Source organism: Leopardus geoffroyi, chromosome A2 (assembly GCF_018350155.1).
Source record: "Leopardus geoffroyi isolate Oge1 chromosome A2, O.geoffroyi_Oge1_pat1.0, whole genome shotgun sequence".
In the NCBI taxonomy this organism is placed as follows: Eukaryota; Metazoa; Chordata; class Mammalia; order Carnivora; family Felidae; genus Leopardus; species Leopardus geoffroyi.
In genome coordinates, this window is record NC_059331.1 from 51,486,801 (window position 1) to 51,509,515 (window position 22,715).

Consider the following 22,715-nt stretch of genomic DNA (forward strand, 5'->3'; position numbering starts at 1 on the left):
GCTGAGGGCCTGGGCAGGGTTGAGCTAGAAAGAAAAGAGCTAGAGTGGATGGGCTATTAGCTTATGGACCTTAGAATTAGGTGATTTGAACCAAAGACCCCAGGGAGAATGCCCCCCATGGGAATCTCTACTAATAATTCTTCCCTCTTTTCTTACCCTTACTGGGCCCTGTGCCTTCAGGAAGACGCACTCACTGGTGAGTCTCATTCCCTGCCCTGATTCTCTTCTTTGTCCCTTTTGTTCCAGATCCCTAATGAGCTAGTCATTTTTGTTCCCAAATTGGGAAGTAGCATAACAAGGAAAAATCACGGGGTTTAGAATCAAGACAAGCCTGGATTTGCATTGCAGTTCCACCACATACTCCACATGTGGCTGCAAGCAGTGCCCTTAGTCCCTCTGACTCTCCATTTCTGAGGGGTAGAGCAGTGCGGTAGAAATGATGGTACCATGAAAACTGTTGCCCCTGGGCTAAGGGGAGGATTAAATGAGAGACAGAGGATAATCTCTCTCCCTTAACTGATCCCTCATTCCTGTCGGAGATACAACACTCCTTCATATCTTATGGTACATTCTGGTTTACAAATCATTTTCCCACATATTATCTTACTTGATCTTGACAACAGTCCTACTTTATGAATGAGGAAGCTGAGGCTTAGAGAGATCCGTCACTTGCTCAAAGCCACACATCTCAGTCTCAAGTGCAACTTGTCTGGGGCAAGAGGGACCTTCTTGGACCCTATCATTTGATTTTCTTATCATCCTTCCCAGGAGGGTCTGCTCATATTCCTTGCCATACCCAGTTGGCCCTTCCTGTGTCTCTAAAGTCCTGGTGTGCTCAGTTCTGGCTCCCCGCCTGCTATTTGCACCTGCATCTGATGTCAAATCCTTCAGGTATGAGAAATAGCCCTTTGGGCCCTTCTCAGTGGAGATGGGAATTGGGAGCATTGGCGGGGGGCGGGGGGCGGGGGTGCGGCAGGCTGAGGAAAGTGGGACTTATCATCCTAGAACAGATGTCTGTCCTGTTGTCAACCTCAACAGAGACAGGTCATCCTAAAATAGCATAGCATGACTGATATTCATGGGTTCACTTTTATCATTTTGTGAAGGTGTTTCTCCTTTCCACTGGTGCCAATTCTTGGCATTAAAATGTTTTAGTTCTGTGAGTTTCCTATTATTACCTTCTATTCACAAAGTAAGATCTTTCTTAATTCAAGTCTGTATTTTAATTGCCTAGCTTAGTGCCTGGCACATACTAAATGCCCAGACACTGTTTAACAATTGGCAGTTTCTAATTTTTCACTGCTGTAAATAATGCTACAGTGGACAGCTTTGCATATATATAGCTTTTTCTCTACCTAAGGAATTAATCCTTTTTTGACTATATCATAATTTTTAGGACTAAAGAAGCTTGATATCATTACCCTCCATGATCTCAAATGACTTCCTGCCTAACATCAGGCCACACTTCCAGGTAGGGGAGGGGCAGTGAAGGGCTGGATAGTCAATGTGTCCTTTCCTGCGCAGACCTCCAGGGGGGCTGGATCCACTTCCTGGTGCAGAAATACAAAAAGTCATACAAGTTCCGGTTCTGTAGGAGACACAAGATGCCAGCATCTGCTCAGGTACTCCCCCTGCCAGTTCCAGCCCTGCCTTATACCCCACAGCCCTTTCCTTTCTGGCCTTTCATTTTGTTCTCTAGCCACATGAGAGATAGAGAACATGGTGATGAAGTAGACTATTCTGTCTGTTACACAGTTAGGGAAACTGAGGTCTAAAGGTTGAGCAACTTGCCTGTGGTACCCCAGGTTCCAGAAGCAGTAATAGAAGCCCGATTCCTGGCCTAAGGCCAACGCTGTTCTCTGCCTACAGAGGAAGCTGCTGAATAGCTGTTGCCTGTCTGAGAAGGGTCATCACATTGCTGTCCCCTTCCCAGACATCTCTCACAAGGGATCACGCTCTAAAAGGACCCAACCTTCATATGCAAAGGCAATGGAAGGTCTCCCCAGACCCAGCTCACAAAGGCATGGAGGTAGGCATGGGGTATGACCAGAGATGGGTGCAGCCAAGTAATGGTGACTGCGCTAAGGCTAAGAGACAAGACTACCAGTTCTCCTTCTCCCCAGGGCCCGAGTTCTCCTTTGAATTGTTGCCTGAGGCACGGGCTATTCGAGTGACCATTCCCCCGGGACCCGAGGTCAGCGTGCGTCTTTGTCACCAGTGGGCACTAGAATGCGAGGAGCTGAGCAGTCCCTTCGAGGCCCAGGTTTGGAGTGTTGTCTCCCTTTGAAAAACCAGATCACACAGCACTGCAGCAAAAAGGACCTCTCTGTTGTATACATGGGGAGACTGAGGCCCAGAGAGGGACAGTAATTGTTTATGACCTTACTACATTTCTGAAGTGCCTAGCATTAAGCCTTCTTTGGATTAGACAGAAAATGCAGAAGGGAAAGGGCAGACAGAGACACCTGGAGCAGCCATGAACGCCTAGCAGAGAAATGAATATGGCATTTATCCCCAGTGAGAAGACCGTTAATGAGATTCAGGTTGCACTAAAAAGGCTTTTCAATCCCCCCCCCCACCCCCTGCCAGGAAGTGGTCACATCTGTCTTGGTACCCTTCCATCTCCTTCCTTTTGTTGCTGCGCCTCAGAGAATGAGTTGTTCCCCATTCACTCAACCTGGGCCCTGATACCCCACTTGAACCTCCAGTTGTTGTGGATGCCCTTGTATGCACTTGGTATCATTTGCAGGGAATGAGGCTATACCTCTGATTCCCTCAGCTCTCTTCATTTATAAAAACAAAGATCATTTTAGGTGCTGGCATTTAATTAATCGAGTTAATGCTTCTAGCACCTACCTGGCATAGAGTAGGGTCTCTAGAAACGTATAATCCTTTCCCTATTTCCTCCCTTTCCCCACTCCATATATTGAGATACCCAGAGCAAATAGACTACAGAGCAGGGACCTCCCTCCTCCCTGGGAGGAAGTTTCTTGGTGAAAGAAATAACTCTCCTATAAGAGGAAAAATGGGGGGTGTTGGCCAAGGTCCCAGCTTCCTGCTGCCCTTGTCCAGGGTGCCTAAACTCTTTCGGCAGGCACTTCTTCACTCCTTTTGCTGCTTTGTCAACAGAAAATTGTGTCTGGGGGCCATGCTGTAGACCTGCCTTATGAATTCTTTCTGCCGTGTCTGTGCATAGAGGTGAGCAGAGGAAAATGTATGGGTTGTCCATGGCTCCAATCCTAGGACTCCTAGAGGCACAGTTGGTCAAGCATATCTCCAGTAAGTCAGGCCTTAAAAAGACTGGGTATTGATGAGATGCTTGGGAAGACTGCTACCAACTTGACTGTGAGCCACACACTGGGTCAGAGATGGAAGTGTCCTGCTGAACATGGGACATTTTGGGGGGTGATTCCAACTTAGTCCTACCCAAACCCAGCTTTCCCTGGTTCAGACTGGCCTCATCCCACAGAGACAGAATACACAGTTGCCTTCGCCGTGTGTTCTGAAGAGTCACAGTGGAGGCACATGTGGCCACTGCAAAGTTTCATGTGGCTCCAAAAGTCTTGTCCCCATAAGCTCTCCATAGCAGCTCTCCAATCCTTATGAAGCTGAGGTGCCTGGCGTTAAGACTTATTTGAACTAAACAGAAAACTCAGGAGACCTTGTTAACCAGGAGGAGACAAAAGGGAAGGTTCAGGCAGATACCTGAGGCAGAAAGCAACAGCCAGGGTGTTTGGGCAGTCCAGGGGAAGGGGTCCACACAGCGCACCGGACACCTTGGGAATCACTGAGGGCAGAAGCCAGGGAAGCCAAAAGTGGAGGAACATGGACCTCTCCTCTTTCTGGGGAGGATAGGTTCTGCTCCTCAGGGAGAAGAGGACTCAACCCCAGCCCCATACTTACTGGTCTTGCTCCTGTACTCTGGTCACACACCACTTACCCTTGCCCATACGCTTCCCTGCTTCCCCTCATCCATGCTCTGCCAGCTCAGGCAGCTTGCATCAGAGAAGGGTCAAGCCAGAATGAGTTTCAGATATGAGTGATACAGGAAAAGCCATTCCTATGACCTTCCCTGACTGCTCTCCCCTGTCCCCGCAGGCATCCTACCTGCAAGAGGACACTGTGAGGTGCAAAAAATGCCCCTTCCAGACCTGGCCTGAAGCCTGTAAGTGCTGTACATATGCACTCTTGTGTATTCACAGCCCCCCTCTCTCTCTCTTACACACACACACACACACACACACACACACACTTTGTACCTATGCTGTGGAGGAAGCCCCAGAAGCCATGCAGGCACTTTCCATGGAGTTGGTGGGGGAAAAGGGCTATCACATCTACCAATCAGCCTGCCAATATATCAGTATTGAACATTGTACTAGGCACTGTGAGAGGTTCAGAAATATGAGACCCAGCAGATGGTGTCCTAAGAGGATGGACCAGAAATCTTGGGGTCACATCCCACTTATTCTCTGAGTCTCAGTTTCTTCGTCAGTAAAGTAGTGATACCTTCCCTGCCTTACTTTCCAACTGTTGAGGAAATGGATCTTGAATTCAATATTTATGTGAAAGTGGTTGGTGATGTCTGAAATGCTGTATATATGTTATTATCCCCAAATTAAAGAGACAGGACCCTGAAACATAATAAATGAGAAGCACAAAGCAGCCTACAGTCCAAGCCATTGTTATAATTAAGGATTAGGCTGTAGATCATGAACTCAGGAAAGGGAGAATCCCATGCAGGCTGTCTGAGCAGAGAAGGTCTCTTATAGAAGATGACACCTGAGGTGGGCTCAGAAAATGGGAAGGATTTTATTTTTTTTAATGTTTATTTATTTTTAATAGAGAAAGAGAGAACAAGTGGGGGAGGTGCAAAGAGAGAGGGAGACAGAGGATTCGAAGCAGTCTCCATGCTGACAGCAGAGAGCTGAATGTAGGGCTTGAACTCACAAACCATGAGACCACAACTGAGCCAAAGTTGGATGCTCAACCAACTGATGCTCACCCAAGCAGGATCCCCATGGGCAGGATGTCAAAAGGAAATCTGTGGGCAGGATTTCAAAAGGAGAATAGGGAGGGGAACATTCCTCGTTCTAAGAGGAACTTAAGCAAAAATATATGGATTTTGAGTTTGGGTAGCAGCAGGGAGCTGGCCAGAATGGAGGCACAGGAAGGAGAGGAGACAGTTTAAGTAGAAAAGGTCATAAAAGGTCTGGAGAAGGCGTGCTCATTTATTGGGTACCTAGACATTCCAGCAACTCTGCTGGCTGTCTTCAAAAAGTCATCCCCTGCTGCCCTGGGGATTGGGGTGCAAAGCGAGGCTGAGGCTGAAGCAGGGCCTAGGCTACCCCAGGCCTCACTCTCTGCCCCTGCCTGCCGCCTACCCAGATGGCTCGGACTTCTGGAAGTCAGTGCACTTTACTGACTACAGCCAGCACAGTCAGATGGTCATGGCTCTAACACTCCGCTGCCCACTGAAGCTGGAGGCCTCCCTCTGCCAGAGGCAGGGCTGGCACACCCTCTGTGAAGACCTCCCCAATGCCACGGCTCAAGAGTCACAGGGGGTGAGACAGGCCTGCCCAGGACTAGAGTGGGCAGGGCTGGGGCCCAGGGCTCTGCTCCCTGACTAACTCCCTTCTCCTACCACAGTGGTATGTTTTGGAGGGAGTAGACTTGCACCCCCAGCTCTGCTTCAAGGTACAAGCATGGGTGACAGGGGATGGGGAAGGGTATGGGTGGTGCCTAGAGCTTGCTGACTTGCCATTCTTGGATTTCTCAGTTCTCTTTTGGAAATAGCAGCCACGTTGAATGCCCCCGCGGGACTGGTGAGCCAATAAATGACCCTTTTGGGACCCCCTTCCACCGCTTAACCCTTACCCAACTGTGACCAAGCCAGACTCTAGCCCTGCCCTGACTTCTCTATCAACCACAACCCAGCTCCTACCACTTCCTACAAACAGAATGTCTTGTATTATGCTCTTTCCCACCCTGGCAGCCCCATCCTGGAATGTGAGCATGGATACCCAGGCCCAGCAGCTGGTCCTTCACTTCTCCTCGAGGATGCACGCCACCTTCAGTGCTGCCTGGAGCCATCCAGGCTTGGGGCAGGACAGCTTGGTGCCCCCTGTGTATAGCATTAGCCAGGTATGGCCTAGTAGCCAGGGTTTGTCCCCCACCCCCACCCAAGGTCGTGTTGCTAGGAGCACAGCAGGTGGAGGCAAGCAAATCTCTGACTTACATCATGTGATTATTTGTTTACTTGATCAGCCTTTGTTGGCTGGTTTCTCTGCCAGTCAGCAGGGTCTTTAATGGGGCAGTGCCTAATCCATTTAGTTTCTGAACTTCCAGGGAATAAACAGAGGCAAGAGGCTGACCCTCTTACATCCAGCTGTCTTCTGACCCGGTCAATCTGCTGCCACATTTTATACCAATGCCCTCTCTGGAAACCCCTGTCCTCTTCCCCTGTGTTCCTGCTTGCCTCCACAAGGCACTTGGCAGAAGTTCCCTGACTGTCTTGGGAGACAGAGTCCCTGGAAGCTAAAGTCCTTTTTGCAGAATACTGTAAACTACTGACAGATTTAACTCTATTATGTGAACTGAGAACAGTTTGACTAGCAGACTTTCTTCTGAGGATCTAAAATAAAAACCATAATAAAATATATCCCCCAAACCATAGCACCAATCTGACTAAGCATGGTCAGCTTTTTCCAATTCTTTCTTAAATGCTCACTTGCAGCTTGGTTACTTGTTTTGTATTCTATGAGGGCTCCCAGACAGACAGATGGTAGCAAATGTTTAAGATTTAACACCAAGCCATGCTTAAGATTTAAGATAAAGTCACATGGGATAACCTAAGATTGAGTGCTAAAGCCATGGACTCATCTCTCTCTGGGACCTGGGGAAAGAGCACCTTCACTAAGTTCAGCCGTGGTTTGAGAGTCACTGTGTCAGCATCTGCTGACATCTGGCTGGCGAATGGGGTCTAGGACAGAGGTGGTACAGGGGTTGGAGGTAGAGAGAGTTTCCAAAAGATGGAGACTCTGGTCAACTCCCTAACCAGCACCCAGAATGTAGGGTGGAGCCATACCCTGCCTGTAAACAGATGGCAATCAATTCTGTCCAGTTTAACATGTATTTATTACATCCCTTCTCTGTATCTACCCTGTATTAGACTCTGGGAGCTACAAGAAAAGTATTTTACACAGTCTCTGCCCCTAAGGAGTTCAGTACTAAATGAATACACACTACACTGTGGAAGATAGAGGGTGTTCACATGCACACTCACATGTGATGCTCTCAATAACCTGGTAAAATAAAGATTACTAGTCCTCATATATAAATGAAGAAATTGAGGGTCAGGGAGAGAGGTAACCTATCTCCATGCAAAGATCACACAGCTAGGAACCACAAAGGCAAGAGTTAAGCCTGACTTTTTAAAATTGTGGTCTTCTGACTTCACAACTTAGGTTCTTTCCCGTGGACAAGCCATCCCCTCAGACATGTGGGACAGAGAAGGGAGGCAGGGTATAATTAGCCTCCTTGGTTTGTGAGCTGCTGGAGGACAGAGATGACATCTGTGTCTTCTTTCCTCAGGGCTTGACACAGAGTAGGCACCCATAGTATGTTTGTTGATGAATGCCTGATCACCTGATTAATATGTATCTGTTCAGTGGTTCAGATCCAGGAATGATCACAGCAGGATCTGAGAATGAAGCAGGGGGAAGACTTTTTTGTCAGCAGTGGCACTTGGCCTTAAGCCTGGGTAGGATTTGGGTGGGGGTAGAGGGGAGTAGAAAGGAGGAAGAGCATGGGCTAAGACTCAGACTGGACAGAGCCAGATGTGACTCTATGGGGATAGTCATTCTGTTCTTTGTTCCTACAGACTCAGGGGTCAAGCCCAGTGACGCTAGACCTTATCATTCCCTTCCTGAAGCCAGGGAGCTGTGTCCTGGTAAGGAATCTTACCCTCACTCTGCACATTCCCCCTTAGCATCTGCTCTTCAGGGGGCACATGGGGCAAATCCAGTCTGCAAAAATGTTTGGTTTGGCCAACATGGTGTTTGAAATTGGAATTAGTTGCCACCATTTAAATATTGGAGAGTTCATATTTTAAAAAGCTGATTTCTGGCTTCTCCTCGAAAATCAGAAAACCTGGTACTGTGTCCACATTCAGGCATGGTGACAATGGGCTTGAGCTCAGTGGCATCTGATTACTTCATTCAGGGCCTGTGCCCTCCGGGTCCTCATGGACACCCTGGCCAACTTTGAGTTTATTTTTTGAGTTTGCCACTCTTGACCTGTTGTGTGCCCAGCCAGGGCTGGACCAAACACACCCTGTGCTGGAGAAATTCCCTATCCAGGGGAACTCCCCTTCTGTCCCCATTCAACTTCCCCTGGGAGGAGGGGCCACCCTGGCTTACAGGGATGGGGGGGCTCTGTGCCTTCAGGTGTGGAGGTCAGATGTTCAATTTTCCTGGAAGCACCTTTTGTGTCCGGATGGTGAGTTCTTGGGAGAGTGGGGTGGGGTAAGAAGGAGGATGGGCACTGAGGACCCTGGCTTGGCCTCACGCTGCTTGACTCAGTCTCTCATAGACACCTGGGGCTCTTGATCCTGGCACTGCTGGCACTCACCACCCTCTCGGGCATTGTTCTGGTCCTCACTCGCCGGCGCCCACTGTCAGGTAAGCACACTCGGGGGTAACCTGAGGATTCAGATCTGCACAACGTCTAGGCTGGTTGCCCCCCACCCTTCCCCTGCTTAGACTCCCTTCTCGGATAGTCAGGTCCGTGCTGCTGCACCAAGCTCTCTGCTACCCAGGGTGGGGAGCCTCAGGCCCCCTAGTGGTCAGGAATGGTTAAGGCAGAACAAAGGTCCCTCTGTGCAGGTGGTTACTGTTAAGAGTCTCTGCGCACGAGACTATTGGGGCGGAAATCCAGCTTGCTCTGCACCTGCCAAACCTGGCACCTAGACTTGGCCCCTTCTAGGGAGCTTTCATCTTATTAGCCCAAAGGCACAGTATAGGCTAAAGTTGCCTTGGGTACCCATCCACAGCGTAGATAAGGAACTAGGTTCCTACATCATACTAGTTCCTAGGCACCCTATGATGTAGCCCCAAGGCGGGGAGTGGGGGAGGGGAAGTGCTGGGGTGTCTCTTACCCCCCCCCCCCACCTTGTTCATCTGCTCCCGCCCCCAGGCCCGAGCCACGCGCGGCCGGTGTTGCTGCTGCACGCGGCGGAGTCAGAGGCGCAGCTGCGCCTGGTGGGAGCACTGGCTGAACTGCTTCGGGCAGCGCTGGGCGGCGGGTGCGACGTGATCGTGGACCTGTGGGAGGCTACGCGCGTAGCGCGCGTGGGCCCGCTGCCGTGGCTATGGGCGGCGCGGGCGCGCGTGGCGCAGGAGCAAGGCACCGTGCTGCTGCTGTGGAGCAGTGCCGACCCCAGTCTGGCCGGTGGTCCGGATTCCGGCGCAGCGCCCCTGCGCGCCCTGCTCCGCGCGGCCCCACGCCCGCTGCTGCTGCTCGCTTACTTCAGTCGCCTCTGCGCCAAGGGCGACATTCCCCCGCCACTGCGCGCCCTGCCACGCTACCGCCTGCTGCGCGACCTGCCGCGGCTGCTGCAGGCGCTAGATGCGCTACCTTCCACCGAAGCCGCCAGCTGGGGCCGCCTCGGGGCTCGTCCGTGCCTGCAGGGTCGCCTGGAGCTGTGCCGACGGCTGGAACGGGAGGCCGCCAAATTTTGCCAACTGAGGCTGAGCAGAGACAGGCGTAGGGGTACTGGCTGGAACCCCTGAATGAGCCTTCTACCCTTGAATCCTTGGGGTGCCACCTCGGGACTACTGGCCAAAAATCCTTACGCTGTCTGCCAACCTGGGAGCAGAGCACCTCCCTCACTGTCCCAGCCCCTTCCCCACGTGTGCCTGGCTTCTTCCTTAGGATTACCCTTTCAGAACCAGCAGGGAGAGTTGGTCTTTACTGAGGGCTCCACCGACCCCAGTCCTGTGGGGGTGGGGGAATCTTCCCACTTCTCTTCAAAATTCCGGAAAGAGTATTTTGCACATGAACCAGTCCAGGCTGGAGAGGTTGTGGGACAGGGGTAGAGGAGGCAGGAGCTATGGCAGTTCTGAGCGAGGGGTGACTTCAGGGAGTGGGAGAAAACCCCTTTCTGAGCCAGGATACTGCTTTCCCAGCCTGGAGCCCAGCCCAGAGGAGGATGGAAGGAGAGAGAGAGACTGATCAGGGAAAGAGGTTTCAGCCTTGAGTGGCCAGGACACAGGTGTGACTAAGATCAAGAAAAATAAATAAAAGTGAATATAATGGATAAGCTAAGAGACACAATGTGCTTCTCTACTGTGCTCAGGATGCTGAGTTGGAGGGAGGGTCAGCACAGCCCTGCCTGGGGGTTGTTATGCATCAGTTTGTGGGCCCAAACCCTGCGTGTCCACACCTACAACCACATATTTCACATTCTCACAAGCAATGCCTCCGAAAAGGCAAAGGAGGACCTGGAAATTCTCACTGTGAACAGGTTCAGGAAGGTCCATTTGTCATGTAGCCAGCCCATGACAACAGCACAAATGGGGCCCCCTGTCTGCCTGGCTCTGAGTTCCTTTCCTCCATACCACACTTGAGCAGAGGCCAGGAAGTGGTGAAAAGCCCACTTTCTGGTGCTCTTTGTCCCTGCCTTTAGAGCTCCTGTCCCACAAAGGGTCACTAAGTCCCAGGGAGTACGTGAGAAGGGACCTGGAGTGCCCAGTATGAGGAGATTCAATAGGCACCAAAATCCCAGATTCACGTGGCAAGTGGAAATGCCCTAAGATTGCCCAGGCCCTCTTCCTTAGGGACTCCCAGGGTGAGTAAGAGCTCCCTTACTCAGCTGTGACTCTTCAGGGGCCCCTCCCAGCTAGGTGTCAGAGGAGGAGGAGGAGGGGGAGGAGGAGGAGGAGGAGAGGGAAAGAAGGAGGTGAGGCCACCACCCCAGTCCAAGGCTGCTGGCTCCCAGGCCTGGTGTTGGTGGGAGGGACAGGGCGGGGCGGGAACAGCCAGCTGCCTGCCGGGAGCCAAAACGAAAGCACTCTGGCTGGGTCTGGGACGGGATTCAGGACTCCCAGGAGAGGGAGTGCTCAAGCCCGCACTGGGACCCCAGGCTGAGGAGGGATTCCAGCCCCTCCTGGGGCTGAGTGGGAATAAAGGTACCGTGTCTGCCCCCCCCTCTGGGGGGGGCAGGACAGGGCCTTGGGCCTTGGTGCCTTCTGGCACCTGGAAGATGCCTGTGCCCTGGTTCCTGCTGTCTTTGGCACTGGGCCGAAGCCCCATGGTCCTCTCTTTGGAGAGGCTTGTGGGGCCTCAGGATACTGCTCGCTGCTCTCCGGTAAGTCTGGGGCACTGGGAGTGTTGGGGAAGGCTCAGGGTTCAGTCTGCGGCCCATTGGGGCCCTAGCCTGGCTCCTGTCACTGTCACTACTGCCAGAACTGCCCTGGCTGGTCTGTCTGGTGCTGATGGGTTAAGAGAAGAATGGGGAGGGGGCAAGCGTTGAGTTTGTCTTCTCCTGGAAGGGACTTGAACAAGGAGCCCCGGAAAGGTGGGCAGGGATCTCAGGCAGGGAAAAATGGCTACATTCGGTGGCATAAACTCTAACTCGTCTTTACCTTCTCCCCAGGGCCTTTCCTGCCACCTCTGGGGTGAGTAGCCCTACTTTTAGAAATAAAAGAACTGCCCAGGTTGGCGGAAGGGATGTTCTAGTCCCATGCCTTTCACCACCCACCTTAAGCCCAGGAAGAGCCCAAAGCCCCTTGGCCCTCTGGGGGTGTCAGGTACTACTACCCTATGGATTCTGAACAGCTTTAGCTCTCAGTCTGCCCTTTATGCACAGATGGTGACGTGCTCTGCCTACCTGGGAGCATCGTGTCTGCCCCAGGCCCTGTGCTGGTGCCCACACGCCTGCAGACAGAGCTGGTGCTGAGGTGCTACCAGGAGACTGACTGTGACCTCTGTGTGCGTGTGGCCATCCACTTGGCTGTGCATGGTGAGCATGTCATCCCATAATTGTGTGTGTTCCCATGTGAGTGTGTCTGGGATGGGCACAAGGACTGGGGAGTCTGGCAGGCAGTCCTGTGCATCCTCAGTGTTCTCCTGGAGAGCACTGGCCAAAGGATCCCCATGTCAGCCTTGTCTCTCTGTCTACCCACCCCCCCACCCCCCCTCCCTCCCCCCAGGCCTGGCCCCTGCTTCTCAGCACTGGGCTTTCTGGAATGAAGCCAAGCCCAAAGCCAGCCCAGAGCTGGGGCCTGAGCTGGGTCTTGCTCTTGGGCCCTTCTAGGGCACTGGGAAGAGCCTAAAGGTGAGGAAAAGTTTGGAAGAGCAGCTGATCCAGAGCTTGAGGAGTCTAGAAACGGTGAGGAGAAGATGGCTGGCCCAACTGCCCTTTGCCACGGCCTTGCCCATGGCCCCTGGGCCTGACCAAACCCCTGCCCTGTTGCTCACAGCCTTTCTCCAGGCCCAAGTCGTGCTCTCCTTCCAGGCCTACCCCACCGCCCGCTGCGTCCTACTGGAGGTGCAAGTGCCTGCTGCCCTTGTGCAGCCTGGTCAGTCTGTGGTATGCAAAATAATGATAATACCAATAGCCATCTTCTAAATATGACATCTATGAGGCACTGTCGTGTGCGTTAGCTCTGTTTGCTGATGGCAAGGCTGTGGGCAAGCCCTTTCAGCCCTTTGTGCCTCAGTGTTCCAGTCTGTACAATGGGAATAAGAATAGTCCTAGTTCATATGGCTGTTGTGAGAAATAGATGAGTTGGTATGTGTAAAACACCTGATGTAATGCCCAGCAGTAAAGGGTCTCAGGAAGTTTAATTTTCCCTTTCTTGTGTACTCCTTAAAAGTACCCATGGGGGTGCCTAGGTGGCTCAGTTGGTTAAACGTCTGACTCTTGATTTTGGCTCAGGTCATGATCTCATGGTTCAGTTTGTGGGATCGAGCCCCATGTTGGGCTCTGTGCTGACAGCGCGGAGCCTGCTCAGGATTCTCTCTCTTCTTCTCTCTACCCTTCCCATGCTCACCTGCTCTCTCTTTCTCTCTCTCAAAATAAATAAACTCATTAAAAAAAAAAACACCCATGAGCGAGGCATTATTATTACCCTCATTTTCCAGAGAGAGAAACTGAGACTTGGAGAGAGGAAGTGTGGGCTGGATCTAGTTCTTGGACTTCCTGCTGTACCATGTCTGCTCTGTGTACATACTGTGGTGCAGGGTGTTGGAGCTTCTTCCTACCTCAGGAGGCCACATGTGTTTGGAAGATATATCTCCACCCCGGGCCAAATCAGTCAAGCCTTTTGACTTCCCCTCCAGCCCCCAGCTCCCAGCCAATATCCTCTTGCCTGGAAAGTTATAGAATCGGAGAACATCTGCTGGCCCACCTCAATGGGCAGTCATGAGGACCCCTGAGTCACTGGGTGTGAGAAGGGGTTTCTGATCATCTTAGCTTTGACCACGTGATGCAGGACAGCAGGGTTGGGCACAGGGACTCAAATAGCTAGGGCCCTTATCCCTGCCCTGCTGACACCCCTACTGAGGGGGTGTGCTTTAGAACTGGGAGCCTTTTTTTTTTTTTTTTTAATTTAGAATTGAGGGCCTTTAAAGGAAATGTTAATGGGAGAATTTCAGGCTATACAGTATAGCATCATTGGTTGGGGAAAGGGATGAGTGGAGTGGTCCATGGACAGGAGCTCAGAGCCCTTGGCCTGTATTCTGAGCCCTATACCACCAGCCTTCTGCCACCCCTCTCCTCACAGGGTTCTGTAGTATTTGACTGCTTCGAGGCTGCTCTGGGGGCTGAGGTGCGAATCTGGTCCTACACTCAGCCCAGGTACCAGAAGGAACTCAACCTCACCCAGCATTTGCCTGGTAAGTGGCTCCAGGTCCTTCCCCACTGCCCCCAGTCTCTTTCTTGTCTGGCCACTGCCATTCTGCTTTTATCCCCTTCCTTGTCCCATCTGTTCTCAGGCAGGTGTCTGAGCTCCTATCCTCCCCAGGGTCTATCCCTCTTGTCTCCTCTCCCCAGGTGATACTGCTTCCCAGTGTTTGAGGAAGGTGCTTTGGGCCCTGGATAGATAGGGTGGTATTTAGGGGAAGGGAGCCCTTCCCAGTGCTCCCCATGGGTCAGACCACTCCTCTTCTTTCTTTGGCCCCCAACCCCACTGGTGGCTTTTCTGTGATCTCTCCCCAGACTGCAAGGGGCTGGAAGTCCAGGACAGCATCCAGAGCTGCTGGGGTATGATGGACTATGGCCAACGGGGCTGGAAGGAGGGAGGGACAGGGTCTGGTGTGTGAGGGACCTTGGAGGTGGCTTCAGGTCTGGGCTTGCCACAGTCCAAATGCTCACAGAGCTCATTTAATTCATCACACATGAACTGCAGTAGCTCCTACTCTGTGCCAGGCATTGGGACTATGAAGATGAATCTCCCTTATGACAAATTTATTTATTAGTACCAGGGACATCTAGAGGCCCAAAATGTTGTCAAGATTATGGTACCCTCCCCCCACATACACACCATATATCAAGATAACAATAATGTTAAGCCATAAAATAAGGGCTAAGAAAGTCAAGGCTCTGATGGTTTTTCCCAGGTACTACTTGAATTTTGTTTTTGCTTTGTTCATTTTTTTTTTAACTGGGGTATAACATACATACAGAAAAGTATGTAAAGAGCACTGATTTTAAAGTCCAGTTCACTTAATTTTTACATATGTATACACTTGCATAACTACCACCCACGTCAAGCTATAAGCAGTGATGTTCTTGAGCTCTTAAATTTTTTCAATTTTATTTCCCTTTTGGCTCCTTAACTTAAGTTTGGCCTGTCTCTTTGGTAACTCATTAGAAAATACTCAGCACCAGAGCTTTGAGGCCACAGATACACATCATGCATTTCATATCTTCATTCATTCAGCAATGATTCACTTATTCAGCAGATATTTATTGTGTGATTACTCTGCCCAAGGAATAGTCCTAGGCACTGGAGATTAATTGGTAAACTAAACTGACAAAGATCCCTGCCTTCACAGAGCTGACATTCTAGCTGGGAGTCAGGGTCAAGGTAGGGGTGATGGAGGACACAATAAACACAAGGAAATGTGAAATATGCAGTAAGTTAGCTTGATTAGTGTTTTGGAGAACATTTGGGGAGGGGAAAGGAGGATAAGGAGGTTGGGGGTTGCAGCAGTCAGGGTTAGCCTCACTCTAGTGAAAAAAGACCCAAAGAAGTTATGGAAGGAGCCATATGGGTGTCTGAGGGAAAAGGGTTCCATATGCAGAGGGAACAGCCAGTACAAAGAGCCTGGAAGCAGGAGTGTATCTAGTGTGTTTAAGTAGAGAGGGCAGGGTGTCTGCACTAGATTAATTAAGGACAAGAGTACTAGGAAATAAGTTAGAGTGGTCAGGGCAGCCAAATTGTGTAAGGTCTTGCAAGCCGTTATAAAGACTCTGGCTTTTACTCTGGAAGTAATTTGGGGGGTCATCAGAAGGTTCTGAGCAGAGAATGATTTATCCTACAGTGGTTACAGGATCATTCTGGCTGCAGAGGGAGAAGAGTGTGTCAAGATACTGGGCTGGCTGCTGGGGACAAAGTCTGGTCTGAGATGAGGACACAAGCTCTGCCCTCTAGGGGCCTTCCAGTCTCAGGAATTTGAAGGAACTCCAAAGGGTCAGTCAAAGGGGTGTGACCAGGCTTGGGTATGTATAAGAGGTGATGGAGGTCTCTGTCTCTTTGCCTCCCGCACAGCCCTGCCCTGGCTCAATGTGTCTGCCGATGGTGATGATGTGCACCTGGTGCTGGACGTCTCTGAGGATCAGCGCTTTGGCCTTTCGCTGTACTGGAACCAGGTCCAGGGTCCTACAAAACCCTGGTGGCACAGAAACCTGGTGAGGCCTCCCTGTCCCTAAGTCCATTCCCACTCTAGGCTGATGCCCATGCTAAGGATGTGAGTGCATTATCAAAAGGGACCCTTGAATACAACACAGCGACCCCCACCCAAAGCAAGGAATATTGGTGGGGGAATAGCTACTTGCCTGGTTTCCTCGACTTTGGCCTCCAGCCTTCCTCCTCCTCATCTCTCCAACTTTCTCCCTTCTGCTTGTCCCACAGACTGGGCCACAAACCATTACCTTGAACCATACAGATCTATTTCCCTGCCTTTGTATTCAGGTAAGAGAAGAGTCCAGCTAGATGTCAGGGGAAGGGTACTGGAGAATTAATGAGGGGGGTGCCCCTTACCTTCCTTGTCTTACCACCCTCCACTCTCTTCTTTGAAGTGGGAACTATTGCTCCCTAGGGTGACTAGCTCTCTCCTGACCTTTGCTGTCCTGTCTTCTGCCTGTTGCAGACTCTGGATGCTTTTCCTGATCCTCTATCCACAGGACTCCTACTTATGCTTCATGGCCCCATTCAAATGTCACCTCCTCCTTGAAGCCTTCCCCTACTCTTCCAATTGTCTCTTTGTGCTCCCCTGGAGGTAGAGAATGTGCTGTGAACTCAGACTGATTTGAATCCTGACTCTTGCCATTTGCTAGCTGTGTGACCTCATGCAAGTCACTTCACCTCTCTGAGCCCGTTTTTTGTCTGTAAAACGGGACTAACAATACCAACTTCATAGGACTCTTATAAAAGGAAGTATCCAGGCTTCTGTATGTTGGCTCTTCCCTCTTCTTCTTCTTCTTTTTTTTAAGATTTTATTTTTAAGTAATCTCTACACCCAGTGTGGGCCTCAAACTTACAACCCTGAGATCAAGAGTCACATGCTCTACCCACTGAACCAGCTTGGTGCCCCTCTTTCCTCTGAAAGATATCTGATTCTATGTCTAAATGGTCATCAGGTCCCATCTGTTTTACCTCTGACATTAATGTCTGTCATTCCCTCTACCTGAAATGCCCCGCCCCCTTCTTTTCTGTATAATCAAATCCTTCCAACTCAAGTGCCACCTCTTTCCCAGAGCTTTACCTCAATTCCCTGGCCTCTCCTATCTTCCAGTCTTCTTGCACTTGTCTTTCCTAGTCCATTTGTCACTTCCTTTCTTATTTGGGCACCTGTTTCATTTCTTCTTGCATATAACAGATGCTCAGATGCTCAATAAATGAGGGATCCATATATATATATATATATATATATATATATATATATATATATATATATATATACATGTCTTATCCTTACTACAACTGAGAATTTGTAATTTCCTTGAAGGTAAGGAAATAGTACCTAATTCAAATTTAGTAACTCCCCCAGAGCCTTGCACAATGCCTGGCATGTAGTGGGTGCTAATTAAGCCTGTTAAAGGAATGAATGAATGAAACTCTCTAACTAGCACTGTGATAGGACACATAACAGACATTCATGAAACGTTTGCTGTGATATAAACGTCCTTACTGCCATGCACAATGCCTGCTACATAGTGGGTGGTCTTAATTAAAAGTGTGCTGAGTAAATTAATGTATTATCTCTATATCTTAGCACAGGGCTAAGCAAAGAATAGATATGCTTTAAAAGTCTATTGAAAGAAATGGGGTGCCTGGCGGGCTTAGTTGATACAGCATGTGACTCTTGATTTCAGGGTTGAGAGTTCAAGCCCCACACTTCAGGTAGAGTTTACTAAAAAAAAAAAATATATATATATATATATATATATATATATATATATATACACACACACACACACACACACACACACACATTTATGCGCTCCTGGAAGGAAGTAGAAGCCCGGGGGGCCATATTTCCTGACCATACGCATTACTGTTTTTCTACAGAAGAGTATATATATATTTTATTCTGAAAGAATAAATGAATGTGTCCTTAACACCTACCATACCACCTGGCACATAGTAGGTTCACACAAAGTGATCATGGATTTAATTATCAATGTCCCTAGTGCCTACCACAGTGCTAAGACACATAGTAGATACTCACTAAAAGTCTGTTGAATGAAGATGTTGCCAGATAATTGGCATAGAGCTTGCTGGAAGAATAAATGTGTGCAACTCTAGGACTTTGCAAAGGGCAAAAACACTGGACGAGTGTTTATGAAATATCAGTTGAATGAATGCATCCCCAGTGCATAGCAGAGGCTAGGCTCCTGGAGGGTCAGCTCGGTTGAACTGACTTGTAGAACCCAGTTTCTTTTCCAGGTGTGGCCGCTAGAGCCCGACTCTGTCAGGACAAGCATCTGCCCCTTTAGGGAAGGTGAGCAAACTGGGGCTGGGGCCATGGTGGTAACAGTGCAGGTGGATGAGTTCTGGGTGCCCAGTGACCCCGCCCTCTCCTTGCAGACCCCCGGGCACATCGGAACCTCTGGCGTGCAGCCCGGCTGCAGCTGCTGCCCCCGAGGGGCTGGCGGCTAGATGCACCCTGCTCGCTGCCTGCTGAGGCCACTCTGTGTTGGCAGGCACCAGGCGGGGGCCCCTGCCAGTCACTGGTCCCGCCACTGCCACCAGCAAATGTCACTGTAAACGTAAGTGAAGCAGTGGGAGGCTCCTGGAAGGAAGTGGAAGCCCAGGGGGGCATATTTCCTGACCCCACCTATTACTCTTTTTCCACAGAAGGCACTTGAATTGCCGTTGCTGAATGTCCACCCCAACCTCTGTGTCCAGGTAAGAAGGCGGCAGAAGAGCTCTGGGCTAGGGGCAGGACCCAGAGTGGACCCCCCCAGATAATTCACTGTCTTCTGGACCCACTTTATCCTTGAGTCACTGGAACAAAGTAGTTACTTCTGGGAGTTCCAGTATTGATTTTAGCAGTGCCATGGGACTCTGGGCAAGTCACTTTAACCTCTCTGAATGTCAGTCTGTTTAATGGGGATGATAATAGTAAATACTTCATAGTAGTGGCTAAAACCAATACATGTTCCCACCCTGTAGAGCTTATGTTCTAATGGAGAAAGGCAGACAATAGACCTACACACTATGTTAAAATTGTATCTAAATACTATGGGAAGGGTGGGGAAGGATAAAGGAGGGTGGGGGTTGCAATTTCAAGTGGAGCAGTCAGATGAGGCCTCTTGGTGAAGGTGGTTAGATGAGAAGGGAATGTATAAAGACATGAAAAGAGCTAATTTAGGGTCATAAGGCCCTTTAGCACAGACACTCTCACAAGGCTAAGGCTGAGAAAAATGAAGTATTTGCTAATCATCCAGCTTTGAACCCTGATCTGCCTAAGATTAGGTCCAGAGTGCAGACCCCCCCCCCCTCCAACATGACAGGCCTCCCCTTACTGTCCTACCCTTTATGGCCTTGGCTCTCGCTTTTTTCTGTGCTCCTAACCTTGGCCCCTTCTAAGCAGGTGAGCAGCTGGGAGAAGCTGCAGCTGCAAGAGTGCTTGTGGGTTGGTGAGTGAAGCCTGGAGAAGGCTGGGGCAGGGCCACTGTAATAGGGATGAAGCCTGGAAGTACCAACTCTTGGGGGGTGAAGGTCAGGCACAGGGATGGGCGGGGGGGGGGGGGCAAGCGGCAGGCTCCAGCAAGTTTGGGTTTCACTCAAGACTGGGCTTTTACCCTTTCCAGACTCCCTTGGGCCCCTCAAGGATGATATGCTGTTGGTGGAGACACGAGACCCCCACAACAACAGATCACTCTGTGCCTTGGAACCCAGTGGCTGCACCCCACTACTTAGCAGGGCCTCCACGGTGAGGGCTAGGGGACCCTCCTCCATGCACCTTTCCAGTTCTGTCTCAAGCCTGGCCTCAAATTTTCACAATATTCAATTTCCCCTCCTCGGTTCCGGCCCTGTGCTGGTGTCTGGGAATGTGGGGGTGATTCAGACCTAGTTCCTGTTCTGAGAGGCCTCTTAGTAATCTCCATGCCCCATTCCCCCACTATTCTGCTCAGCTGCAGCTTGGTGGTCTCCTAAATGTGGTACCCCTAGGTGATAGTCCCCTTTTGTCTTGGCAGAGGGCAGCTCGCCTTGGAGAGCAATTACTACAAGATCTGCAGTCAGGCCAGTGTCTGCAGGTGAGTAGGTGGCAGGAGGGCCCTGCTCCAATGCCCAAGGGCAATAGGCCTAAAACTCTGTATTTAACTTCTTCCATCTCTTCCTGTGCCTCACAGAGGGCACCAGGGAAACTCTCACTCTTCCTAGGTAAGGGCCTCCTCACTGTCCCCCTAGTACCCACTCACCATCTATTTGTGCTTATGTGTGTCCAGCCCTAGGGAAGCCAAGAGTTGAAGAAGCATAGTTCCTGTTCCCAAGTTGCTCACTGCTGGCTAGAAACCAGAAAACAGACAACCAAATTCATATGTGCTAAGCATTGGGTTCCATGGAAAGCTTCAAGGAAGGGACATTGTGCCAGATCTGGCAAGGAGGAAGGCAATAGTCCAGGCAGTAGGCATAGCATGATCAAAGGCAGAGAAGAGAGGCTTGTGGGGAACTACAGTGTGTGTGTGTGTGTGTGTGTGTGTGTGTGTGTGTGTGTGTGTGTATGTGAAATATGTGTAGCTGAGGCTGGAAATTTGGAGACCAGGCTGGCCAGAACTTGTGTTGTGGGGCCATGGTCTTGGTTTTGTTTGTCTTACAGCTGTGGGATGATGACCTGAGGGCACTGTGGGCCTGCCCCATGGACAAGTGTGAGTATTAGAAGAATTGCCCTTCCCCCTCCGTACCAGGAGCTGGAATCTAGACAACCTTAGGGGCAGCACATGCAATGGCCTGTCTTTCCCTGGCTCAGATCAATCAGAGGGACACTCCTTCCTTCATTCAAAAGCCAAGACGAGAGCTCACAGAGAGTCTAGCATCACCAAAAAGGCACAATCCCTGCCCCCACCGCAGCCATAGAAAGCTAGAAAGACATTAGCTAAACAATCACTTACATTTAGTAAATGTGAGTTATTGAAGCATTTGCTATAAAATGTCTAAAACCATGAATGCAAATAATGAGGACCTGACTTAGATGGGGTGAGGCCGGGAAAAGGTTTGACCTGTTCTGAAGGCTGAGCTGAGTGAAGTGGGGGAAAAATGCTTTTTTGAGGAACTTCAAGGTGGCCATTGTGGCTAGAGGGTCTTGAGGGGCAGACCTCTATCACAAGGATGCAAGGGTCATCTAGGGCTTTGGGAGCTGATGTAAGGAATTGGATTTTATGTTAAGAGCAGTGGGAGCTTCCTGAAAGGCTATAATCAAATTTGTATTTTAAAAAGGTCTCTAGGGCTGCCATGTAGTGAATGAACTGGAGGCAAAAAAGAGGTCAGGGACACCGTTTGGAAGGTTGTTGGAGTCATCAAGAGAGTGAGGTCAAGGGTCCAGCAACACTAGGCTTAGGAGACAATCTTAGCTGACATTTGAACACCTACTATGCCCAGCATTGTAAGTGCTTTGTGAGTATTAATATATGTAGTCCTCACAACAACTTTATGAAATAAGTACTAGTGTTAACCCAGTTTTACAAAGGTGGAAACTGAGGCAGAAGATGAAATGACTTTTCCAAGGTCACCCAAATAGATGGATCTATGTTCATATATTGACTCTGACACTACATGCTGTGGACTTCGGGCAAATCTTTCCATTTCTCTGAGTCCGTCAGTCACATATCGCAGCCCCCGAGATCTTTTAAATCTTTGAGTTTTTCTCCTTTGTGAACTGGGGTGAAAGTGTATGGTATCTAACTAGCCTATCCTCTCCCCTGGGTCTCCTAGACGTTCACCAGCGCTGGGCTCTGGTGTGGCTGGCCTGCCTACTCTTTGTCGCTGTGCTTTTCCTTCTCTTCCTTTTCAGAAAGGACCAAGTGAAAGGTGAGCGCTTCCGGGCTTCCGCACTCCCCAGAGACAGGGCTGGGAGTTCCCCTTGAGAAGGTGGCAGCAGAGCTCATGGGCTTCCCCGCCCCTCTCCCCTAACAGGGTGGCTGAGGCTCTTGAAGGAGGACATCCGCGCGGGGCGTAAGTGTGAGCAAGTGCCAGGAGGGGGGCCGCCCCTAGCGGGCCGGCCTCCGGCCGTCTCACGTCTTCCCTTCCCCTCGATTTTTCTGGCAGCTGCCACCAGGGGCCGCGCGGCTCTGCTCCTCTACTCGGCGGAGGACTCTGGCTTCGAGCGCTTAGTGAGCGCCCTGGCGTCGGCGCTGTGCCAGCTGCCGTTGCGCGTGGCCGTGGACCTGTGGAGCCGTCGTGAACTGAGCGCGCAGGGACCCCTGGCCTGGTTCCACGCGCAGAGGCGCCAGACCCTTCAGGAGGGCGGCGTGGTGGTGCTGCTCTTCTCACCTGGGGCCGTGGTGCTGTGCCGGGAGTGGCTGCAGGACGGGGCTTCGACTCCCGCCCCGCAGGGCCCGCACGACGCCTTTGCCGCCTCGCTCAGCTGCGTGCTGCCTGACTTCCTGCAGGGCCGGGCGCCTGGCCGCTACGTCGGGGCCTACTTCGACGGACTGCTCCACTCAGATGCCGTGCCTGCCCTTTTCCGCAGCGTGCCAGTCTTCTCCCTGCCCTCCCAGCTGCCCGGCTTTCTGGGGACCCTGCAGGAACCCGGCGACCCCCGCCCGGGGCTGCTGAGGGAGAGGGCGAGGCTAGTGTCTCAGGCCCTGCAGCCTGCCCTGGACCAGCTGCTTAAGGCTCCCGGGGATCCCGGGGACCCTGAGGACGGGACGAGGGATGGCACGTGAGGCAGGGGAGACAACTTGAATAAAGGCAGACGCTATTTTTCTATCCGTGCCTCCGGCATGTGTCTGTGACCGCGTCACTAGCCGATCAGCACACCGG

At 50.9% G+C, this 22,715-nt stretch overlaps 2 protein-coding genes across 14 annotated transcripts in view; both read left to right on the forward strand.

Moving 5' to 3' along the window:
* Positions 1-10,323, forward strand: part of IL17RE (interleukin 17 receptor E) — a 46,773-nt gene extending 36,450 nt beyond the window's left edge. For 3 of the 7 annotated variants that reach the window (XM_045493716.1, XM_045493715.1, XM_045493718.1), the window contains 15 exons: positions 181-196; positions 769-891; positions 1,525-1,622; positions 1,846-2,029; positions 2,124-2,263; positions 3,130-3,198; positions 4,099-4,165; positions 5,386-5,561; positions 5,647-5,694; positions 5,777-5,822; positions 5,993-6,141; positions 7,880-7,948; positions 8,445-8,496; positions 8,580-8,678; positions 9,193-10,323. In XM_045493716.1, coding sequence (XP_045349672.1) covers positions 181-196; positions 769-891; positions 1,525-1,622; positions 1,846-2,029; positions 2,124-2,263; positions 3,130-3,198; positions 4,099-4,165; positions 5,386-5,561; positions 5,647-5,694; positions 5,777-5,822; positions 5,993-6,141; positions 7,880-7,948; positions 8,445-8,496; positions 8,580-8,678; positions 9,193-9,788 — 1,932 coding nt within the window. In that variant the 3' untranslated portion in view covers positions 9,789-10,323. The remainder of the gene's footprint in view (positions 1-180; positions 197-768; positions 892-1,524; positions 1,623-1,845; positions 2,030-2,123; positions 2,264-3,129; positions 3,199-4,098; positions 4,166-5,385; positions 5,562-5,646; positions 5,695-5,776; positions 5,823-5,992; positions 6,142-7,879; positions 7,949-8,444; positions 8,497-8,579; positions 8,679-9,192) is intronic. The other 4 variants (XM_045493717.1, XM_045493721.1, XM_045493720.1 and 1 more) reach the window with 3 other exon arrangements.
* Positions 10,324-11,025: 702 nt separating this feature from the next.
* IL17RC (interleukin 17 receptor C) lies at positions 11,026-22,661 on the forward strand. 7 transcript variants are annotated; one of them, XM_045493708.1, is made up of 19 exons: positions 11,027-11,365; positions 11,654-11,675; positions 11,867-12,019; positions 12,314-12,388; positions 12,480-12,589; positions 13,785-13,896; positions 14,219-14,263; positions 15,774-15,913; positions 16,137-16,196; positions 18,162-18,228; positions 18,315-18,496; positions 18,585-18,635; positions 19,324-19,369; positions 19,544-19,665; positions 19,931-19,990; positions 20,554-20,602; positions 21,666-21,761; positions 21,867-21,905; positions 21,999-22,661. In XM_045493708.1, the coding sequence occupies exons 1-19, from the start codon at positions 11,261-11,263 to the stop codon at positions 22,616-22,618; spliced, it is 2,154 nt and encodes a 717-aa protein (XP_045349664.1). In that variant the 5' UTR covers positions 11,027-11,260; the 3' UTR covers positions 22,619-22,661. The 7 variants fall into 7 exon arrangements, with proteins under 7 accessions (XP_045349668.1, XP_045349670.1, XP_045349664.1 ...); XM_045493709.1 differs by having other exon boundaries at positions 18,174-18,228; XM_045493712.1 differs by lacking the exon at positions 16,137-16,196 and having other exon boundaries at positions 11,026-11,365; positions 18,174-18,228.
* Positions 22,662-22,715: the final 54 nt, after the last annotated feature.